General features: G+C 45.6%; 1 protein-coding gene across 3 annotated transcripts in view; it reads right to left on the reverse strand.

The window, feature by feature from the left end:
• Positions 1–1,555: 1,555 nt before the first annotated feature.
• AATF (apoptosis antagonizing transcription factor) overlaps positions 1,556–23,941 on the reverse strand; it is a 93,267-nt gene continuing 70,881 nt past the window's right edge. For 2 of the 3 annotated variants that reach the window (XM_084750515.1, XM_084750517.1), the window contains exons 11-12: positions 22,482–22,553; positions 1,556–2,015 (exon numbers count right to left, since the gene is read on the reverse strand). In XM_084750515.1, the coding sequence (XP_084606641.1) occupies positions 1,952–2,015; positions 22,482–22,553 (136 nt within the window). In that variant the 3' untranslated portion in view covers positions 1,556–1,951. Of the gene's footprint in view, positions 2,016–11,589; positions 12,623–22,481; positions 22,554–23,941 lie in introns of those variants that run through there. The other variant, XM_084750516.1, reaches the window with a different exon arrangement.

Raw genomic sequence — 23,941 nt, forward strand, 5'->3', positions numbered from 1 at the left:
TATTTCCTCTCTTATTCCATTGCTCAAACAAACACTGGGGCAAAGGAGTAGTGTGTGCTGGCCTGAGACGCCCACACCTCTTATGCAGGATAATCTCTGAACATATTGACCAGAGCAAGCCAATAAATCCCCCTTATGAGGATTTAATTTCCAGCTTTTGACCTTTGGGTGAAGTACAAGGGAATCACCTTCTCCTGCTGGATTAGATAAGCTAAACTCAATGGAGACGAGGAAGGGAAGAGTAGGAGGGCCTGAGGATTTGTTGTTGTTGTTGTTGTTGTTGTTGACAAGGTCTCTCTAAAAAGCCCTGGCTGGCCGGGAACTCATTTTGTAGATTAGGCTGGCCTGAGAGAAGGCAGGGTTGGCTCCCTGGTCAAACAGTCAGGCCCAGCTGTGGGATCGGGCCTTGAGTACCCTCATGGTCTCGCCAAGCCAGTGCTCATCTGCCCAAAGCAAGGCACGCCTGTCACGGATCTAACTATTAGCATTTTGCCTTCAGTGCTAGAGATGGGACTGAGGGCCTCTGCATGCTGGGCCAGTGCTCTACCAATGAGCTACACCCTCTGCCCTAAACTATTATTTTTCATTGAAAAATCCTAACTATATACTCATGTTCACAGCATCAAGTGGCTAAAGTCAGCCTTTTAACAAATCCAGTGCCACACTGATCATTTTTCTGGGGTGTAACTTGTTCTCCACATTATTCTGGTCCTCGAAGCCTACGCAACCCTACGCCCCGTGACAAGAACTCCCCATCCTCCTTCATTCTACTCCTTCCAGCTGCTGGTAGCCACCATCTTCAAGAGTTAACCGTTTTTAACCTGGCTTACAAGTAAGATCTCTGTTTCTGTTCCTGGCTTATTTCACTCAGCGGTGTCCTCCCCAGGCTTTCCACCATGTCACCAAGGACAGATTCCTCTCTTGGCTTGAGGCTGAATAGAATTCTTCTGTGTATACATTTCTCCATCCATCCATACTTAGAACAAACATCTATACTGAGAATAGGGACGTCTTGAAGAAGACATACAAATGGCCAGGAGGTTCACAAGAGAACGCTGGACATCACTGATCATTAGAGAAGTGCAAATTAAAATCACATTGAGGCTTCACCTGGTAAAATGGCTTTCACCAAAGATAAGTCATGACAAATGTTGGCAAAGCAGCACATGCACGCATGCGCTCACATATGCATGTACACACACACACACACACACACAGACACACACACACACACACACACACACACACACACACACACACACAGAGAACTGCCCAGCAGTCCAGTCCTGGGTAAGTACCAAAGGGAATGGAAATTAGCAGGTGAAGGTCCGCACAGTGGAAGGTCAGATGATCCCAGTTACACTCACATAGTCCAGATGTGGAAACAACCTGAGTGTGCATTCAGGGATGAACGGAGAAGAAATGTAGTATTATACTGTATGAAGAGACCATTTAACTAGGAAAATACAAACTCTTTCAACAGGTATGGCACTGTGCAATTAAATTCTAAAGCACATCTCTGGCTCAAGGACTCAGTGATGACAGTGACAGCAGATTTTTTTTTTAAAGGTTTATTTTAGTTTTAATTGTGTGTGTGCGTGCACACGCACATGCCTGAGTGTTGGTGATTACAGAGACCAGAAGATGGTATTGAATTCCCTGGACCTGGAGTTAGAGGCTGCTGTGAGTCTCTGGACGTGGTGCTGGGAACTGAACCTGGGTCCTCTGCAAGAGCAGTGAGTGCTTCTAGCCCCTGAGTTCTGGCCCCAGCCGTGACTGTGTCTGTGGTGGCTGAAGGGCTCAGAGCCTGTGCGGTCCCATAGATAAGATACAAGCTCCCAGTAGAGGACCACTGCGGGTCCCCCAGCCAGGTGCTGCTCCCTCAAGTCACGCCAGCCTCATCTGGAAGCAGGGTGGGCCCTGCACTGGGGTCCAGAGTGAGATGTTGATGTCAGTCCCCATGGTCTATGGCAGGACGGTTGAGCTGGCCGAAAAGAGATCGATACAACTCGGTTCTAGGAAATAAAGCAAACTGGTTAACACACTGCTTAACTTTTCAAGGTTAAAAAGAAATGAAGAAACTAGGAAACACCTTCATCTGTTTCTTCAATTGAAAACACAGCCATGTAATTAAGAACCACATCTCGGAGCACTTATTCACAAATACAAGGGAAGGAAGAAACCCAGAAGCAGCCAATCACATAGTGAAATATGTAAATAGTCCAGTGTGGCTGGATACCCTGTCTCCAGGGAATGAGTTTTCTATAAGTTTGCCCTTTACAGACAGGCTCTTCAAGTAAGAAAACAAGATTGAATATTTTAATAGGATATATGACTGGCACGCAACGAGAGGATTCAATCAGACATGGGATGTAGGGGATATAATTTAGTTTTCATACATTTTCTGAGACTTGGCAGTACTTGAAAAACAATGAAAATGACCCAGCAACAAGATTCCAATTATGATCATATGTGCGAAGATTCAGAACAGAACCAGGTTCTTCTCCTCCCACATACCCCTTTCTCTAGGCTCAGTCTAAAAAAATAATTTAATTGGCTAATTTATTTTTAAAGTTGGATTTCAAAATTTAACATTACTGGGCTGAGGGAGGAGCTCACTGGGTAAAATGCCTGCTGTATAACCCAGAGTTGAGCTTTACAGTGCCACACCCTCAGGAACCCCAGTGCTGGGGCAAGAGTGGGAACAGGAGGGTCACTGGGTAAAATGCCTGCTGTATAACCCAGAGTTGAGCTTTACAGTGCCACACCCTCAGGAACCCCAGTGCTGGGGCAAGAGTGGGAACAGGAGGGTCACTGGGTAAAATGCCTGCTGTATAACCCAGAGTTGAGCTTTACAGTGCCACACCCTCAGGAACCTCAGTGCTGGGGCAAGAGTGGGAACAGGAGGGTCACTGGGTAAAACGCCTGCTGTGTAACCCAGAGTTGAGCTTTACAGTGCCCACCCTCAGGAACCTCAGTGCTGGGGCAAGAGTGGGAACAGGAGGGTCACTGGGTAAAATGCCTGCTGTATAACCCAGAGTTGAGCTTTACAGTGCCACACCCTCAGGAACCTCAGTGCTGGGGCAAGAGTGGGAACAGGAGGGTCACTGGGCTTTCTGGCCAGTGAAAAAACTCATGCCGTCAAGGTTCAGCAAGAGAAAGATGCCTGACATCCTCCTGTGGCGTCTGCAAGAACCTGAATGCACACACGTGTGCACTAGTATATGATACACACACCACACAGCAAAGAAATAAAGCTAGTCATGGGTGGGGAGACCTTTCGGTAGGAACCATCCACTTTGTGTGCTGGGACAGGGTTCTCTCCGACTGTGGCTGGCTGACCAATAAGCTCTAGGGACCCTCCAGCACCCACCCTCCCAGTGCTGGGTTACAAGTGTGCACACTCTTACCTGGCTTTTTATATGGGTGATGGGACCCAACACAGGCCCTCATTTGTACATCAAGTGTGCAAGTGCTTTATCAACTGAGCCATCCCCCTAGCCCGTTGTACTTTGAGATGGGGTCTCACTATTTTTGACACTGGCTTCATATTCTGGATCCTACTGCCAGGATACAACTGTAAAGCTGTACACAACTCTAAAGCTAAAATTGGACATTAAAAATACAGTAATGGGGACTAGAGAGATGGCTTGGGGGTTAGGAGCACCTGCTGTTCTTCAAAAGACCAGGCACGGTTTGTTTCCCTGCATCCCTGTTGGGCAGCTCACAACCCCCTGTGATTCCAGCTCCAGGGATTGATCTGAAGCCCTCTTCAGGCATATATTCTCTCTCTCTCTCTCTCTCTCTCTCTCTCTCTCTCTCTCTCTCTCTCTCTCTCTCTCACACACACACACACACACACACACACAAACACACACACACACACACACGTAAAAGAAATAAAAAATAAGAGCAAATGATCACCACAACTTCCACTACTGTTATACGTAACACATCTGGCTTAGCCTGGGAAATAGCAGGGGGCTGAGTCTGGTGGCGAGCCTTCTAGGGGTGGGGGGCTCTCAAACACATTCCTCTGTGGATGGGGAGCAGAGCTGCTCTGCAGCAGGAGGAAGCTCACAGTTCCAACAGGCCAGACACTCAAGACGTGAGTCCTCCATAGGCAGGAGACAGCCCTGGGCCACACCTGAGGCAAGGATGCACATCTGCTCAGTTCGCAGGCCTCTTCAGTGAGTGCCCAGAGTGAGAAGAGCCAGACAGGGTTAGGTTGATGAGTCAGGGAGAGTTGACATCCCAGGGCAGAGCTGCAGACTGACATCTGCAGATCTAGCCTTCAACAGCCTGCTATCATGAGAAGAAGAGGAGGAGGAGGAGAGAAGGAGAAGAAGAGGAAGAAGAGGAGGAGGAGGAGGAGGAGGAGGAGGAGGAGGAAGAAGAAGAAGAAGAAGAAGAAGAAGAAGAAGAAGAAGAAGAAGAAGAAGAAGAAGAAGAAAAAGGGGTTTCTGAAGGTGTTCTTGCTGAGAACTCCCAGAAGCCATCTTTGCAACTGTTCTTATTTTGTCTTGCTTGCTCTATAGTAGGATCTTGTCTGGCTTTAACTTGTGGCCTCCCTACCTTTGCCACTAGTGCTGGGATTACAGGCCTGTTCCATGAGGCTGACTCAGCTCTTCAGCACTCATCCTGCTGTAGCTGTGGAGTAAGAGAAGCTAACATGGGAATCCCAGCAGTTAGGACATATCAAAGTGGAGGGAGGGAGGGGGGAGGAAACCCTGAAAGGCAGAAGGCAGCTGTAGACCCGTCATGTGAGGACCACGGCATAGGCAGACAGACTATGGACAACAGAGTCTCTCCCTGCCAACTAGCCCGGAGCCCCACACATTCCATTGTCCCCTAGCTCTAGGCACCTGTCCAGCCCTACAAGGGTAGAAGGCCTCACCCCAAATGCAAGTGAACACCACATGCCGTCCCTACAGATCCCCAGCAGCCCCGCCAGCCTTCAATCCTTGCACTGTGGCCTGACTATCTGCCATCACAGCTTCTCTAGCCATTTCAGCCAAGAAAATTAAACAGCATGAAGGAGAGCTGCCATAACAACAACAGCAGCAGCAGCAGCAGCAGCAGCAGCAGCAGCAGCAGCAGCAAAAACTCCAGCACCTTCCTCAGCCACTCCCATAAGCATCTTTGCCAAGCCGCACACACTGCCCTCTGCTACTTCAGCTACTCCTCCCTCTCTTCCCCAGAGACACCCAGTAGACCACCTCCCTGAGGTCCCAGAGCACCATAGGGTCTGCGAGAGCAGACCGCCCACCGCAAAAATAAATAAATAAATAAATAAATAAATAAGTCAGGTTTCAGTGGTATTGGCCTCTGAGCACGTTGGGTGAGGGCAGAGCTGCAGACGTGCCCTGCAGGAAGAACAATGGAAAGCCCTGACACCGTCACACACTGTAAGCTGCCATGCAGTATGTTTTGGGGTGGTAGTTCATCTGTTTTATTTTTGTGTCTATGTGTGGGTACATGCACACGGTTACAAGTGGAGGTCAGAGGACAACTTGTGGGCGTTGGTTTTCTCCCACACCCATGGGGATTTAGAGGATTGAGTTCAGGTTTTATGGGTGCCCAGCAAGTTCTTAGTACCCATAAGCCACCTTGGCAGTCCCATATAGTTTTCTCAGTTAATTTAAATAGTTAAAATGATATAATTATCCTAAAATATTAATTTTACATGGGTGGTGTCTAGGGATAAGCTTGAAGTGGGGCTTTGAGCCAGGCTGGGGACAACTCAAACAGGCATGGAGAAGAGGCTCCCTACTGCACAGTGTTTCCCACCTGGGGTGGAGTGGAGTTTGATCTCCAAACCTGCTTTCTCCTTAGAAGGTCTGCAGGTATCCATATTCAGATGGAGGGATAGAAAGCTCCAATTTCCCACCCATAAGCAGATGCAAGATCTGCTGTCAGCTGAGGGAGAGGTGGAAACACCCGAGAAGAGGGAATAAATATAGCCACATCCTGTACCCACATTAAGGAAAACACATGAAAGGGAGACAGTGCAAGCGGCCACAGGCAGCCCAATGGCTTGTGCTGCTTCCCCGCAGCGTGCCCGCAGCCAGAGCTGGCTACAGATGGATCTACCAGCTCTCCAGGTTAACCTGTCCCCTTTGCTTCTCCTGGGTAAGTGGTAAAGTGATGCCAAGGTCCCTGTACAGCTCTACATAATGAACTTGGCAAGCTACTGTCTCAAATACGGACTCCTGCTCCAGATCACACCAGGAATAAAGACAAGAATCTCTGATCTGGAATGTCTCCCTGCTTTATCTCCAAACCCTTGATCTCGGTGGCCTGTGGCAACGCCCACTGTGGAACATGTATGACTGTTGGAATTACATGGAACAGGCAAGAGTAATTACTGGGACTAGGACCCAGGGTGGAAGGGTCGATGGCAGAGGCTCTTCCTTGAATTAAAATTTAACTTACCCTTTATTACAATCTACAAAAGCAAGTAATGAGCATGAACATTTTTATTTCTTTTAAACTGTCATTTAGGCTGCAGAGGGGATAATTACCTATCTCTAGTGTAGTAAGGTTTTATAACCCTTATTGAGGCATTTTCTAATTTAATATTTTTACTATATTATAATAAAACCTGTTTCTGGAAAAAAAACGATCACACAGTAGCAGCCATTTTCCATAAAGACAGGGTACGTGCACGTGTGAGCAAGGATGGGGTTTGCTGTGTGTGTTCTGAAGAAAGACATTCAGCATGGTGGGTGCGGGTGAGTGTGTGTGTGGTGTGCACTCCCCACAGGACTGCAACACAGATCATTGTCTTTCACGACGCTATTTGGGCAAACAGTAGAAAGCGGAGTATTAAACCTGCAAATGGCCTGTGCGGGACTTTCAATTTGCTAGGTCAGTAGCTTGCGGCATCCCACTCTGAATTCTCCTATCTGCTGTCTGGAAGACCATGCTCCTCCTACTCTGGCTTGGAAACCACAAGCTCCAAGACACCCCACCCACCCACATGCTACACCTGGCTGTTCTTGTGGGCAGCACAAAGAAAGCAGCTGACCCACAGCTCCCTAGGAAAAAACCTGTCCTCCATCTAAAACTAGATCATGGTCTCTATAAGCAAGAGTCCTGTATCTTCCAACACATGAACAGAGTAACTCGCCTTTCTGATTAAGGGCATCTTCTGAGCCAGAAACAATGGTACATGCCTGTGATTTAAGCACCCAGGAGGCTGGAGCAAGTGTGTCCCAAGTTCAAGGCCAGTCTGGCTATATAGCAAGATCCTGTCTAAAACAGCAAGGAAGAGAGGAGGGGGAGGGAATGATAGCTCCAAACCTATATACATAATTGCCCTTGATTAATTTAAATTTGTTCAGTTGTTGCTTTTAAGGGACCAAGGAACCCTAAATAAGCATGGCATATTTGGGAAGTACCCCAGCCACCTTTCTATCTGCTCCCCACTTCCCCTGCAGACCCCTACACTACACACTACAGCATGGCAGCCTGAAGGGGACCCTTACACACATTTAAGAAGCAGGGATAGTGACAGCACACACAGGCAGAAGACAACTCTAATTCCACCAGTGTCATGATGAACAAAGTCCAGATCAAGTTTAAAACCTTGCAAGAAGGCTCCTGGCAGACAAGGTGGGGAGTCAAGAGCACTGGTGCCTGTGGTGCCCTGCCAAACACACTGTCACTAATGACACCTTTACATACCTGTGTTTTGAAAACAATTTACTTAGCACTTTTGGAAGCTTATAAACACATACTAGATATGAGTATGAGCCATTGGCCTCAAATATAGTACACAGTAAAATAAATTAATACATGTCTGAATGCTGGCCTCAACTTCACTAGTTATTGTAGAGGATTACAAAGACATACTAGGAGCTGGAGAGACGGCTCAGCTGTTAAGAGTGCACACTGCTCTTGCAGAGGATCCAGCTTTGGTTCCCAGCACCTTCTCTGGATGGGTCACAACTGCCTATAAATCCAACTTCAGGGAATCTGATACTCTCTTCTGGCCTCTGCAGGCAGATTCACACATAATTCATAATTTTTAAAACTCCAAAAGCAAACAAACAATAACAAAAACTCAAGGAAATATCAAAAGTCAGATCAGAAAGGTGACCATTTTCAGTCACCTGCCCAGACAAGCACTCCACTAAGAGAGATTCATGGGGACCAAACTCTGCCAATATATGACTAAGCCACTGGCCCTCACCCCCAGAGCCAAGACAGAAGCAAGGTAGATGGCTGTGCCCCAAGGCAACCTGACTAGCTTCATATTCTCAGCTTTCTCCACTGCTGCTGCAAATGTTCCTGGCCATCTGAACCCCTCAGGCCTCCAATTTGCCTCTGTAGGTAAGGTCAAGGCCTCAGTGCCAAATCCCAGCACTGCGCCAACTGTGGCATTGCTGTGTAGTCTGGATAAGCCAGTGGGAACAGAGGATTCCATCAGCATGTGTGTGTGTGTGTGTGTGTGTGTGTGTGCACGCGCGGGGAACATATCCAGGGCCTTTTATATCTCAGGCAAGTGCTGTAACACTGAGCTGTATCCTGGGCTGGCCTCCTGCATTCTGAACATAAACATTTCTTGCCTTCAGAGTTCCACTCTCTTCTGCTCTGTCTACCAATAGGCCCTGGCATTCTAAATACCTACTGGAAGGTGCTTTCCAATTAGCACTTGGCATGTGCCAATGGAACTATTTAGCAAATCGCCCCTTCCAGCAAATCGCCTGCATTGTCAGAAAAGAGTGTGCCTGAGGGCAACTGTGTGCTCTTCTTCTCCTTCTTCTTCCTCCTCCTCCTCTTCCCTTTTTTAAGCCTCCTTTTTTTTAAAAAAAAGAGACCAAACAAAGAGACAACGGTTTGCTGTCTCAAATATGCAAACAGGGAAAGAGAGCATAGCAGCAGCATACAGCAGCCTGTAATGGTGTAGAGGTCGCTCCCTGCTGTCAGAGCTAGTTCCCACCTTGGCCTGAGTAAACCGTAAGCTCCAGCAGTGAGACTACAGCATTCTCCATAAATGCTATCTCTATAATGCAAAGCAGTGCCCTCTTCACACATGTATGAGGAGTGACTGGCCATCTTGACACCTCATGGTTGGCTTCCAATGACACAAGAAAGTCACAGGGCAGAAAGCTTATGTATGACTCCTGTGCACAGCTAAGGAAGTTAATGCAGACTTCCTTATTCTCCTATCAACAAAAGTAGCTCACAGAGACTTCCCTCCTGATTGCCCCATGTTTCACACCACGCTAAACCCAAACCAGAAATGAATGAACACACACACACACACACACACACACACACACACACACACACACACACACACACACACCACAAAACAAAACAAAGGAAATAGAAAAAAAAAGGAGGTGGCAGCCACCTACAGAAGATCTACTTCTTTTTTTGTCTTAAAAAACAAAACAAAAAACAAACAAACACACAAAACTTCCTGAGAACTATTTGATGAGATCAAGCTAGCAAAAGCTAGTGATTAATTCACTAATCACCAAGGTCTGGATACAAAGTAATCCGTCCCCAACTGCCTCCCAAACAGCAAACTGCAGATGTGCCAATCCACCACAAGGTGGCAGTACATGACTCATTTCAAAGGGACCAGGAGACAAGGAGGCACAGAGCCCATAAATTCCCCGGCTGCCTGTTCTCATCACCATCCTCCCAGAGCTTGAAGGAGACTCTTGAAGGAGGGCCATTCCACTGTGCTGTTTCAGTCAGGTCAGAGCTGGGTCCTTCAAACCCCTGCAGATGCCTTTAGCCCCACAGCTCTAAATTACAGCTGGTGACGCAGCCTCTGGCCTGTCTCCTAAAGATCAGACAGATTCAAGATTTATAAATGTTTAAAGAAGCAGGTTGAGGGCCAAACAAAGGACCTGAAAAGACGGGGAGAAGGAAGGGAGGGAAGGGGGACAAGGGTGTGAATTTGTAAAGGCTTTCTCCTCACATGTCAGCTATAAATTCATTCCACATTAACAACGACAAAAAACACTCAAAACTCCCACGAATCCTCACACTAGCTTGAAGTCTTTCATATTCTAGTAGAGAAAAATAATTTACCTTATTACATTTGCTTGGGGGGGGTGTCTTCAGACAAAAGGAGCCCCGCTTCTCGCTGCTTCTCTGTGTTAATATTCCATATTCCTGGGCTGATTTCTACTTTCACAGTTTGACTGTTTTATAACAGATTTGATGTGAGAGAAGACAAATGGCCTCACAAAGGAAAGACGACAAATCACCTCACTGTTTTTACCAGGGTCTTCTCTTATTTTTATTTATTTTTATTCTGGAGCTGGGCTCAGGGCACTCAGCCTTGCTGAAGATGTTTAATATTAACGTCAGGCCACCACGATCCTGGCAATAGAGTTGGCTGCTGTTGTGTTTATGGTTTCGTGACTGCTGACTTCAGGAAGATGAAGCTACTGTTCAAACAGCAGCCCCTCCAATGGCTCCTGTGAAAAGCCAGGAGATGCTTCACTGCTTAGATGTGACTCACTTCCTTAGTAACAGGGAAGGTAAAGCTGGTGCCCAGGCGCAATGGCATTCACACCAGGGTGTTCACACCAGGGTTGGGCCCAAGGCACAGGATGCAGCTCTCATTCCACTGAATCTTAACTTTTTTTTTTATATGCATAGGTATTTTGCCTGCATGTATGTCTGTGTGAAGGTGTCAGATCTTAGAGTTACAGACAGCTTTGTGCTGCCATGTGAGTGCTGGGACTTGAACCCAGGTTTTTGGAAGCGCAGTCAGTGCTCTTACCTCTGAGCCATCTCTCCAGCCCTGAACCTCAACTTTTAAGGGGTGGGAGCATGTAGAAACTGGCCACAGGGGCGCTGTTCTCCCCTTTGGATGAGGCAGCACACTGGCCTACTGTCGTGATGCCAGGGCCCTCTCAGCCAGGCTCCATGAATGAACGGCTCGCCCTGCCCATCTTTAGTTCCTCTTCCGCGCTCCGCACTCAGCCTTCCTCTTGCATCTGGGTAACTTACCGGCTCTCAATCTCATGTTTCTTCTGTGTGAAGGACACTCACAGTCTCCAGAGCCACTAACACAAAGGGAATCAATTGCGTTCCCCTGTGCCATGCAAAGGTTCGTGTTATCTTAACCTATCATTCTATTTATGTGGCAAAAAATCCTATCACTCATATCCTACACTAAACTGTTTTGTGGCAGTTACTAATTAACTGTAACTGAATTCCAGATATCAATCCCATCTTTTAAGGTAATAATGATGAGGCCGGGAGTGGTGGCGCACACCTTTAATCCCAGCACTTGGGAGGCAGAGGCTGGTGGATCAATATGAGTTCAAGGCTAGCCTGGTCTACAAAGCAAATCCAGGAGACCCTGTCTCAAAAAACCAAAAAACCAAAAAAAGATGATGCTAATAAAAGACTACCCTGCGACAGGACAACCACTGTGTAGTCCAACCTGGCCTAGAACTCACTATGTAGTTCAGACTGATCCTCCTGCAGCTTCTAGAGTTCTGAGATTATGGGCTGCCATGCTCAGCTCTATGACTATCTGTATGATAATACAAATATAATCGGAAAGATATTTTCAGTTTCAAACACAACTTGGAAAGACATATACTGCTGCCTCCATCCTTTTATTTTCTAGCAGTGTCCCTCAACCATAAACCAGCAGAGTTCTGGACAGTCCGTGCTAGGTACGCCTCCTGTCAGAACACACCCGCAGCCCCTACAGCATGACCTCTTCCCACTCCAGCAGGACCAACCAGCTCCTGCAGTCAGCAGTGTGATGGCCTCAGCCAGTTTTATGACTGGCTTCATGGAGCCTGACTGCTAAATGCAGTATGAGGAGTTTCCATGTCTTCCCCTGGAAGCTGGTGTGTCCTGCTGGCTTGCATAGCTGTGCCTCCTCCTGCAGGATCGAGCTGTGGGAGAGAGAGGCGGAGGGCTGCAGAGTGTGGATGAGAAAATGTGTATTGATTTCTTCTTTCTTATAAAGGAGCACAAAGCATTGAAGAACAATTGCTCGTCTTTGCAGTGTTTTACAGTCCACACAAAGGCCCAGCCCCCACTGCCCTAAGAAGCAGAAAGGAGAACGGCCCAGGACGACACCAGGGCCCCATCTAGACCTCACCAGCCTCTGCTCAAGACTTTCCCCTTCCTGGCTGGTGTTCCTCATCTATATTGGAGAAGAAAGAGCCTTCAGCCTTATTTACCTTTTAAGTGGAGGTGCCCAGAGGGTAAAACAAGTTAATGTTTATAAAGTGCTCTGCTTCCCAGGGGAGCCACGGAGAGAATGCAAGGTGTGGCTGTGGCTCCTTCAAGGCTTCATCCCAGCAGTGGTCAGTGACACCGTCCTGGACATAGATGATCCTTTTACTTTTTTCTCTTTTCTTCCTTTCTTTCTCTCTCTCTCTCTTTCTTTCTTTCTTTCTTTCTTTGTTTTTCGAGACAGGGTTTCTCTGTGTAATAGGCCTGGCTGTCCTGGAACTCTCTTTGTAGACCGGGCTAGCCTCAAATTCACAGCAATCTGCTTCCTCCGCCTCCCGAGTGCTGGGATTAAAGGTGTGCGCCACCTGCCTGGCGATGCACCTTTTCTTATGCTTCCTTTTCATACCAACACCAAAATAACAGGAGGCGACCACGTTCATTATACCTTTGGAGATAAACACAATCAATTCCACTCCTGTTTTCTTCTTGAGTGAGACAATTCTAAAAGCCTATAGTTTCTGCTAGTCACCCAGAGCCCTCTTGGTGACCACCATGTTTTCAGATAATGTGTAGGAGGCCACCAGAAACTCAACCTGATCTAAAAACCACAGCCAAGATGGGCAGGAGAAAAACCAACAGGAGCATACGAAATTCAAGAAGTGGTAGAAAAATGAGGAGTTTTGGAAGATCTTTCTCCTGGTTTATCCAAGCAAAAATGACTCAAACACCCTCTCCACAAAGGGTAGGCATTAGAGACCACCAATAATGTATCCCTCATCTCGGAAGGTTGTTTCCAACATGGCTGTAAGCTACGAATAAAGTAACCAGGTGGTGGCCAGCAGTGCCATGTTCTAGAACAGAGACATATTTGGAAAATTACGTGGTGGTAGATAGATCTGAAACACAGACAGGCAGAGTGCTGTGGAGAAGAGAACAATGTGCTGAAGAAGTCAGTTTAGAGAAATTTCTAGAATGGAGGTCATCTTCATAGGGTTGTTCTAGAAAATAATCTTACTGGCACCTGTGCACAGAATTATAACGGCAGCCTTCACAGGCATTCTGGAAAAGAAGCCATACTATCGCTAAGTTAGCTCAAAGGGAGGAATGGGCATGTGCTTAGGCAAAGTGACAAGGGCACACACAGATGTGTGAAAGCACAAACTCCATTTACTCCATTTTACTACTAAAAGCAGTCCTCCCTAGAAACAAGCACGAAAAAGGGCTTTTCATTTCACTCTTTAAAAAAAAAAAGGGGGGGGGCAAACAAGGAGGACTGACAGTTGTCATTTTATAAAGGAAAACACTAAGACGCACATTGAAGCTATCTCAGAGCGTGAGCACTAGGCCATACTCATGCCCAGGAATCCCGAGTCAGTCCTCTGACTTCGAGAGTGCTGACAGTGACTCAGAAGGCTCTCAACAAATTGTCTTGCAAATATTATCTAAGCCACAAAAATGCTTTTAAAATAGGCAGGATACAGTTGGGTGTGCTGGCACATGCCTTTACTCCCCCAGCACGCAGGAGGCAGAGGCAGGTGGATCTGAGTTCAAGGCCAGCCTGGTCTATAAAGTGAGCTCCAGGACAGCCAGGGCTACACAGAGAAACCCTATCTGGAAAAAACCAAAATGGCAGAATACAGTTAGCATTAAAACACACTATTCTGGGGCTAACACTTTGACAACAGCTATTGCCTTATCCTTGTGAGTTAAGGTTCTCAACAAGAAAGGCCCTCTAGGAAGTGTTCATGAACTGCCGTAAGTACCGTAAGAGAGGAGCCAACAAGACGGGAGGGCTTCAGGAGGGATGAAGCAGGCAAAAGGCTGGATCTCAGGAGACGGACATTTCCACAGGAAAGGGCAGTGCAGAGCATGGGAGTCCCACACTGCATGACACCAGGCTGCTTCAACAGGTGACAAGGAAACGTGAGTGCAGCAAGGCAGACTGAAGTTCATTCAACAGGAAAAAGGGAACAGATTTCTTCCAGGGAATCGAGGAAGGCGAGTCTGGAACTGTGCAGAGCTGTCACATGGGAAGGTCACACGTGGAAGAAGCGGAGAGCACTGAACAGCATGCTGTGTAAGCAAAGCTCTGGGTGCAGGAACAGAAGTCAGAGGGAACTGGAGGGCATGGGGACAGCTCCTGGGATGGAGGACATCCAAACACAAACACAGGATGGACACTTACAGATATGAGGAAGCAGCTGAATAATAATAAGGCTACACAATAAAAAGGCTAAAAAAAAAAAGTTTATTTATTAAGTACAGTGTTCTGCCTGCATGTACACCTGCAGGCCAGAAGAGGGCACCAGATCTCACTACAGATGGCTGTGAACCACCATGTGGTTGCTGGGAATTGAACTCAGGACCTCTGGAAGAGCAGTCAGTGCTCTTAACCTCTGAGCCATCTCTCCAGCCCATAAAAACGGCTTTATAATGAATTTTGTTACTGTATGCTTAAACAGCAACAACAAACGAAGGGCACCAAAATCCTTAAAATACAAAGTAAAATAAATAAATTAATAAAAAAAAATCTACACACATGTATTTGTCTACATAAAATCACACACAAAATAATTCTTTGTAAAAAACAAAAGCAGGCTGTTACTGTGGCTCAGCTGGTAAAGGCACCTGGCTCCAGCCCTGATGATCTAAGATCTAAGTTTGGTTCCTGGAATCCACATGCTCCCATAAGTTGTCTTTTGACCTCCATATGGGCCAGGGTATGTGCATGGATACACACAAAAGAAAACAAATACACGGTAAAAGAAAAGGTAGGGTGCTAGATGGACTTTTCTTTGTCCTTTCTGCATTCAAAAGTTTCTTCCAAACACAGGTGTTATTTTTACTATAGAGGAAAAGACACTCTAAGGACAAGGTGACAGGTCTGGGATGGCGGGGGCAGACTATGGGAGGAAATGGACAGAATACATAGGCCTGTGAGTTGAAGCTTATGTGGTCCAGCCCTCCACACCAGCACCAGACAAAATAAGCACAGGGTAGGTTTGGTAAATCCAGTAGTTCAGACCAAAATGTAAACAGCTGGCAAGCAAAGCTCTCTTGTATAGAAAATGTCCCTTTACAAAAGAAAAAAATTACTCTAGGCAAATTAAAATTTTCTCTTGGGTTGGGAGACTGCACTTATTCCCACAAACTCCCGGTAGCAGCAGCAGCAGGGTTAACAGCTATATTCGGGGACACTCTAGTTCACAACTTGCTTTTAACTTGAGCAAGTTATTTAATTACTCCATGCTTTAGTGTTTTAATCACAAAATGTAGATAATGTCAACCACTCCACAGCCTTCTGATAGATACGGGCCATGTATGAAACGCAGGGAGGCTGGGGCTCAGGGAGCAGAACGGCGCTGTCCCTCACTGCCACTCAGTGCTGATCAGAACGGGGAGGAGATGATGGTGTCCCTTACTGCCATCTCCCTGCTAACCAGAATGGTGTGGCCAATCAGGGTGGAAAACAGAACAAATACAGGTATCACAGAGAAACAAAAATGGTCTACACATATTAGCAATCTGATGTCAGCTGGGGATCCGTGGGAAACATTAATAACAGTGTGAATGGCCAATCAAGAGAAAGGTGGAAATACTTGCAAGCCACTTTACCTGTGATTAAGGCAGTATCTGTAGACTCTCATAGTAATTTTAAAATGAATCCTTAAGAAAAACATCTAGAACCACTTTAAAGAATCTACCCCTTTGCAGGCAAAAGAGAATTTAAAAATATGAAGAAATGCGAAGAACCTGGTTGCAGAAATGAGAACTGAAGCCACAAAGCCCCATTCTGCTCCGTGTCCTCAGTCCAATTAAGAAGATGCACTTTTATCACCCGCTCCTACTTGGAACCAAACCTCAATTTGACAGTTCAAATTCTCTAGCATGAGAGGCTGAACAGCAGCCAATAGGAAAAGCAAAGACACAACAGTAGTGTTTTCTTTTCTACCTACTTTTCAGAGTGTGGACCAAGCCTCAGGCTTGAACTTGAGTATTCCTTTGTCCTTTCTGCTATTGCTGGAGGAAGGCCTGGCTCTCCTGTCTGCGCTGGGACCATCTTTAATGGTGATATATGGGGGCCCTTTCCCCTCAGCAGCGCTGGGGGAGGTCAGGCACGCGTCACCACTCTCCTGAGTATCAACAAGTGAATTATAAACTATGTCAATCCGAGTTAATGCAAAGCTGTAATCCTCTTTAACAGAGATCAAATCACTGCCGTGAGTTATGTTTGCTCTGGAATCTGATAAGGAAGAGAGGGAGCGGCTAATAAAAGAGTAATGGGAGGCCTTAATGATGCTGGTAAAAGGTAGCGCCAGTTAGAGTGGGGCTCTTGTTCTGCTGATTAGATCAATGTTGCATATCTGCCCAGACTTGTTTCACCTGTCAGAATAACCTGTGTCTTCTCAGGAGATAAGAAGCCTCAGAGAACACATCTGTATTTTAACCACTCTTGCCTAAAATTCTTACCCAACAGAAATGCTGTAAGGAGGGGTGTTTCAGATGAGCTACAACGCAGTATCCCATCAAGACCAGTGCAGCACAGGAGGCAGGGGAGCTTTAAGAGAGTGGGGATCTGGGCTGGGGACAGGACCGCCACCAGGAGGGTGGTCAACATGCCGGCTGTAGGTTGCAGACTCATACACAAGAACGGCAAGCCAAAGACAAACTGCCTGAGGCACCTCAGGAGCAGCATGGCGGAAATGTTGACAAAACACCTGACAAGATGGGCTTACATGTGTCCATTTCTTACAGCCCAGAGGTAAGACAACAGTGTGTCCAGTACACAGCACTTATCATCAAGGGTTCTTCTCCTTGTTCTTATTAATGCCAGGAGCTTTATACATGTGGGAAAGGTGAGGTTTTATTTCAGGGGAGAGAATGAGGCTGTTGTTCCTACAAAGAATTTGGGGGTTTCTTTGTTTGTTTTTTGTTTTCTACAAAGGAATCAAATAATTCTAAATGCTAACACTGTCATCATGTTTGTAATGAAAGAAAGCAAGTTACACAGAAAATGCAAAAGCCTGCACTGATAAGGGTCACTGTGGCAGTCAACCTGGTAGGAGAGCCTCCTGAAGCGGCATCCTGTGCCCAGCTCACCGTCATGGCTTAGATCCACTGTCCTTGCCAAGAGCAGAAACCAGTTAGTGCAGTTAAGCCATGGACCCCTTCTCAGCATGCATCAGGGTCTACACTGCTCTTCCTGAGGGCACACGACTGACTTCTACCTGCACCACACATGATAAGACCTCACAGCTTTAAAGTCTGCCTCCAAGGGCCTAGCATAGAGAGGAAAAGACAGCTGATCTCTCCCATCTCCCAGTGCCTTGCTACCTGCCACAGAGGAAGGCCATGGAAGGAAACTCCCTGTGGTAAGCACTCACAAGCAGGTGAGGGAAGCTCTGCTTTAAAAGGCCTCTGCCTGTAAGTCAGGGGCAGTGAGGACCTGTGCAGAGTGGTAGCCCATGCCTGTTCTCAGCCCACTGCTGGCTGTCTCTGCAGGCCCACAGGACTCCATGCCTTTGACAGGCAAACCAGAGTTGCTATGCGCAAAGAGTGTCAAGTGAGACTTGGTTTCAGGCGCATGGTAACCCTTGTGCAAAGGAACAAAGATTCTTCAATTCAGAAAAGTGTGTGCCAGACATACATGTCTCCCTCTGAGTTGGAGTCACACTTACTGGACATAGGACATGTCAGGGTCACACAAGACTTTCACTAACAAAAGTGTCCTGAAAGAACTTAAAGGAAGATCCAAAGTGAACCTCTCCCAAGGGGAAGCATGCCGACCAAGAACTCAGCTGGGCTACTTTGCATTTAAAAAGGTTTTTAAAATAGAGCAGTTGAAGACAAAAATTCCTAGTGTGAGAAAAGAATTTGTATCAGCAAAAAATTAACTAACTAAAGAACACTCCACAGGGGACAAGATGGGGACACCACACAGCCCTTCCACGGACCACCAGGATACTTAACACCCTGGGTTAAAGAGCTGCGAGTGCTCTTCCCCCCCCCCCCCCTCAATGCGTGCATTCCCACTTCAGTCCAATCCAACCAATCCAAATTATTGAGTTCAAACTGGACAAGGATGAGGGAGAATCAAGGATGAACACTCAGAGCTTCCGCCCCACCCCCCACCCCCAAACGAATCCAATGGAGCCTATTTGCAACAACAACCTGGAGACAAGCAACACTGCAGAGAGATGAAGGCACCCCCAGACCTGGTCAACTCACAACTATGGAGGAGGCTGCTTCTGGGAACAAAACACCAAGAGCACAGGAGCTCTGTGTTGATCATTACATTATGCCACCGTTGGGGGTTGGGGGGGAGCTTGAAAAGAAGAGGCTATCTGCCACAAAGTCAGTTTAGGGCAGAAACCACTAGGGAGAGGTCATCTTTTTTTGTTTGTTTTTTGATTTGTTTTTCCAGACAGGGTTTCTCTGTGTAGCCTTGGCTGTCCTGGACTTGCTTTTGTAGACCAGGCTGGCCTCGAACTCACAGGGACCCACCTGTCTCTGCCTCCTTGAGTGTTGAGATTACAGGTATGTATCACTGCACCCAGCTAAATTTTTGCTGCACAGTTTCATGCTAATATGCGCTCCCCATGATTTCTGGGATGTAAGGAAGTTGTAGATTCTCTACTCACAGCAGAGCACCATCTGACCGACTTGTTGCGGTTTGTCATTTGCCTATGAACCTGGTTTCTGATGTCTTTCTCAATGGAACGTATGTGCTTAGGTTTATTAATATTTCCCCCTGTGATTTCTGGTTCCTGTATCATGCTTACAAAGTCCTTCTCTTACTCAAAAATCAGAAACAAAAAAAAATTTATTTAAATCTCTGTTCTCTCACATACATAGCAAGAATGACTTATCTGTAAGTTACCAAAACCTAAGTTGTTCACTTGAGGAAAGGCAGGGCAAGGAGACAGTGGCATTCAAACACTGTCAACATTTCCCATTGTGGCATAAAAATGAGACACAATGCTACTAGATGAATGCCACAGAATAGCGGCCCTTCAGTACATATGGCAGACTGGCTCCAGGACCCCCAGCCCTTCCCCTAAGACACTAGAATCCACCACTGCAATGACAACTGTCTCCCTACCCATCCATGGGGACCATAACAATACCAGTATCTGCAGAGGCTACAGTGCTGTATGTAAAATACTATAACATTTGCATGAACTTCTGTCAACCACTACACTGGCACCTCTACTCACTACCAAGTTTAGTGTGAGCTAGGTAATCATCACTTACTGTAATGTTTAGAGATAATGCCATGGAAAGGCATGTTAGATAGTTACATAAGATAATACTTATATAACTTATATAACCTTTTTAGTGGTTCTAGGACCATCCCCACAGCCTCGGGCATGCTAGGCAAGTGCTATACAGCTGAGCTACAGCTCCAAACCCATACACAATTTTTCTTTCCTTAAACATTTTCTTATGTGAGTGCACATATATGTATGTGTGACCACAAAATTTATGTCTGTGCAGGCAGTCACATGTATGCCACAGCACCCACGTGGAGGTGAGGGGACAGCCTTGGGTGTCAGTCCTTGCCTTCCACCTTGTTTTATTAAATTTGTATACTTATGCGTATGAGTATGCGTATGCGTATGTGTATGTGGGTATGTTTGTAAGGAGGTCAGAGGATGACTTTGGAAGCCAATTCTTGCCTTCTACCATGTGGGTTCCAGGGATCAAACTCAGATCATCAACCTTGGGAGCAAGAGCCTTTACCCACTAAGCCATCTTGCCAGTCCTGTCCACCTTGTATTAGACAAATTCTCTCTTCACCGGCCCCTGAATTCTTAACCCTGTCACTGCCTCCTCTCATGTGCTGGGGTGATAGGTATACACACTGCTCAGCTTTTACTTTGGAACTTTCAAATGACTAGATCTAAAAGCCAATAAAAAGGCAACCATACCTGGTAGCCACTTACAAAGTATTTAAGAAAAATGTGGTCACAAAACAGATACAAGAGTAGGTAGGATTATGCACAAGCTGCTTTATAGTCAAACAAGCCAAAGGAAAAGCAGCCAACTGTGTTTGCCTACACCCACAGATCTACTATTTTCAGACAAAAGGCAAAGCGATCTGATGAGGTTTGGTAGCAAGTTGAGAGGCTTGAGGTGACTTGAAAGAAACCTGGCAAAGCCACACCAACCAGTGACTTCATTTGGCAATTGGGTACACTAAAATTACACAGCATTACTTATGATAAAATAATGTGCCTACTGGTCACATGGCTAAATGACATAAAATATTATAGTCATTTGAATTTTAAAAATTATTTTAACGACAAAAATTTTCACATTATAAATAAATAAATAAATTGTTGTTGTCTGTTTTTGTTTTGTTTGTTTTTCGAGACGGGGTTTCTCTGTGTAGTCTTGGCTGGCCTGCAGTCACTTTGTAGCCCAGACTGGCCTTGAACTCACATACATCTGCCTGTCTCTGCCTCTCGAGTACTGGGATTAAAGGCGTGAACCACCTCTTCTGGCCCTAAAAATATTTATAGTAGAACAGAATTTTGATTCTATGAAAAAGAAAAACAAAAACAAGCTGAAACAGACAAACAAACCCAAAACCAGCAAAGACCCTGAATGGAAACATTCTGAGATATTAAGTGGCTACCCTCTGTGTACACACGTGTGCCCACATGCTCCCTGTTCTACACACTGAGCCTCTGGATACCCTCTGTGTACACACGTGTGCCCACATGCTCCCTGTTCTACACAGTGAGCCTCTGGATACCCTCTGTGTACACATGTGTGCCCATATGCTCCCTGTTCTACACACTGAGCCTCTGGATATAACGATAGCAGAAATAATAAATACTCTTTTACACCTAGATCTGAACATCACTAAAAGGAAGGGCTTCTTCATGAAGAAACAATATCAGAGCAAGCACAAGGAAGGCTTTGAAAGGCCTGGCATGGTGGAAGCCAGTCTGGTCTACAGAGTTCCAGGCCAACCAGGGATATGTAGTGAGACCCTATCTAAAAACAAACCACCAAGCAAAGATAAGCTTTAAGATAAGCCGAAGAATAAGGAAATAAAGAATGTTGGAGTCATACCAAAAGATACAAGCCAGCTTGAAGGGACTTCCGCCAATCTCTATAATTTTAATATCAAAATAAATGATTCATCGAGTAGGATAGAAAAGCAGGAGTCCACACTGCTATAAACGAACCACTCTATGGTAAATAAATACAAGGAAAGGAAATCTCTTCATTAGAGCAGAATGCAAATTAGAGAAGAAATAATTCCTCCTCCTCGTCTTTCCCTCCTTTAACAGAAATTCGCTATACAGCACTGGATGGTCTAGAACTTGCCATGTAGACCAGACTTGAACTCACAGAGATTCACGTGCCTGTGCCTTCCAAATGCTAGGAGTAAAGATATGCGCCACCATACATAGCAAAAGGAATTTATTATGTTTTTGATACATGGTTTCTCTGTGTATGCCTGGCTATTTTGAAACTCACTCTGCAGACCATTCTGGCCTCAAACTCAGAGAGACCTGCCTGACTCTGCTCCCTGGGTGCTGGGATTAATGGTGTGCAACACCACGCCCAGCTAATTAATTAGCTGTGTGTGATGGCGCACTCCCTCACTTGGGAGACTAAGGCAAGATTATTGTCCTGAGTTTCAAGCCAGTCTGAACTACACAAAGAATTTATGCTAAGAGCCTCAAGAAAAATCAAAATAAATTAAAAACACCACAAAGCAAAGCATTACAGCATATCCCTTTAATTCCAGCCTTGATAGGCAGACAGATCTCTATGAGTTCTAGGCTAGCCTGAGCTACATAGAGAAAGCCTGCCCTAAAAAACAAACACAAATAAATAAAAGTGTTATCTCTGAATAACAATGAGCATCCACACTTCCTCTCGATATATCCTATCATTTCAGCTTTATGAACACATACTTCTTTAATTAAAAAAAAAAAATCTGCACTCCTCAACAGCAGCTTCAATACATACAGAAGCTCTATCTCCCTGCACTGAGTGCTGCAGAGAGTATTTGTGCACAGCAAACACTGACTGCCATGGCAAGGAGCTAAGAAGACACAGGCAGATGGACTAATGCTGAGAAAACAAACCACCAGAGGTAGTTTTGAGATTTATGGACATTTTGGCTGGGCTTTATAATAATCATGGGAGTAACATATGTGACAAGGACATTGCTGTGATGTCAGTAACTGATAAGAAACAGGAGGGCAACAGACTGTACAACTGGTCAGTATCAGGCGCTTATGAATCCCCTTGAGACATACAAGTAACGTACTACTCACCTGGCGTCATCATTCATTGCAGTGTGGTCAATAGGTACCATGAAACTCAGGAGCTTGCTGAGGACATGGAACCTAAATAAAGCAAGAAAACAGGCAGCAGTATCAGTAACCATTAACTCAGCAAAGGAAACATACTCAACCAACTAAACCCTGTGACTGATTCCATGGACTTTGGTACCAGGATGGAATGGAGAAAAGTTTACAGGCAATATCAACTCTATTCTCTTTTCCTCTTGACGCAGCAGGAAACAATCTGGTAATAGAATAGTGAAAACCTACGGCAATGGTGATGCACACCTTTAATCACAGCACTCAGGAGGCAGAGGCAGGTGGATCTCTGAGTCCAAGGACAACCTGGTCTACAAAGTGAATTTCAAGACAGACAGACTGGCACAGAGAAACTCTGTCTTGGGGCGGGGGGGAAATATATATATAGTCAAAATGATAGTTCATCAATTTAGATCACAGGTAAATAGGTGGGGGGAAAAGAACAGATACATTTGTACCTTTGAGCATGCATAACCCTTAAACATCTTTGTAGACAGAAGTCATCCAGGTCCCAGCTACCCTAGCTTCCTCTTCTTGGTTCTCATTACGGCCCCTCCTGGCAAGGGGCAGGCAGCACTAACACTGCCACTCCCTGACTCTGCTCCCTCAGCTAGGAAAAACTCCCAGAGTTCCATCTTTCCTTGGGAACTCTGCCTTTAGCTGAAGGAGCACAAGGAAGTTCTGAATAACTTTGAGGCCAATGTTAAGTTTGAGATGCCATGAAATTTAAGCTACCTCTCCTATACTTCCTGCCAAAAGATAGAGGTATTTTTGTGTATAATCATTTGAATTTTACAGGAAAAGTGGCTAAACAAATATACCACTTGATACAAATCAAATTATACCAGAGAGTTTCACAACACACTCTTTTCTATTCTTTCTATTAGAAAAGGCTTGGATGACTTATACACAACCCAGCACACAGAAAGATATGTAAAATTTCTACTTGAGCAAAACATTTACAAACAAAAATCCAATACACATTCTCATGCATGTAATTATTTCAGTTTTAAAAATAATTTCACACATATCAAATAATTATCTATTGAATCACTCATATCTAAACCTCTCAAATTTCATTCTTTTATCAACAAATGAATTTTATAAAATAGCAGTATGCAATTTCTTCCAACAAACAGTAATAGACAAATACACACCCATATGCACAAAACAGTTAAAGAAAGACTGTGGAACAGCTATCCCCACATACAGGATTTTGGCTAACGACAGTTACACAGCCAAAGGCATACACTACACAGCCTGGCTGGATCATAGGCTATGGCACCTAGTTTTGTGTGAATGTGTAAACAGATCACCAGCAGGCCTTCCTCTTGGTAAGCAACAGATGACTGCACTTAATATTCTGCATTATCCTCAGTTTCGGAGTGTTCTTATGCCTACATAATTTAGTT

This window comes from Acomys minous (assembly GCF_964271855.1).
Source record: "Acomys minous genome assembly, chromosome: 12".
NCBI lineage: Eukaryota > Metazoa > Chordata > Mammalia > Rodentia > Muridae > Acomys > Acomys minous.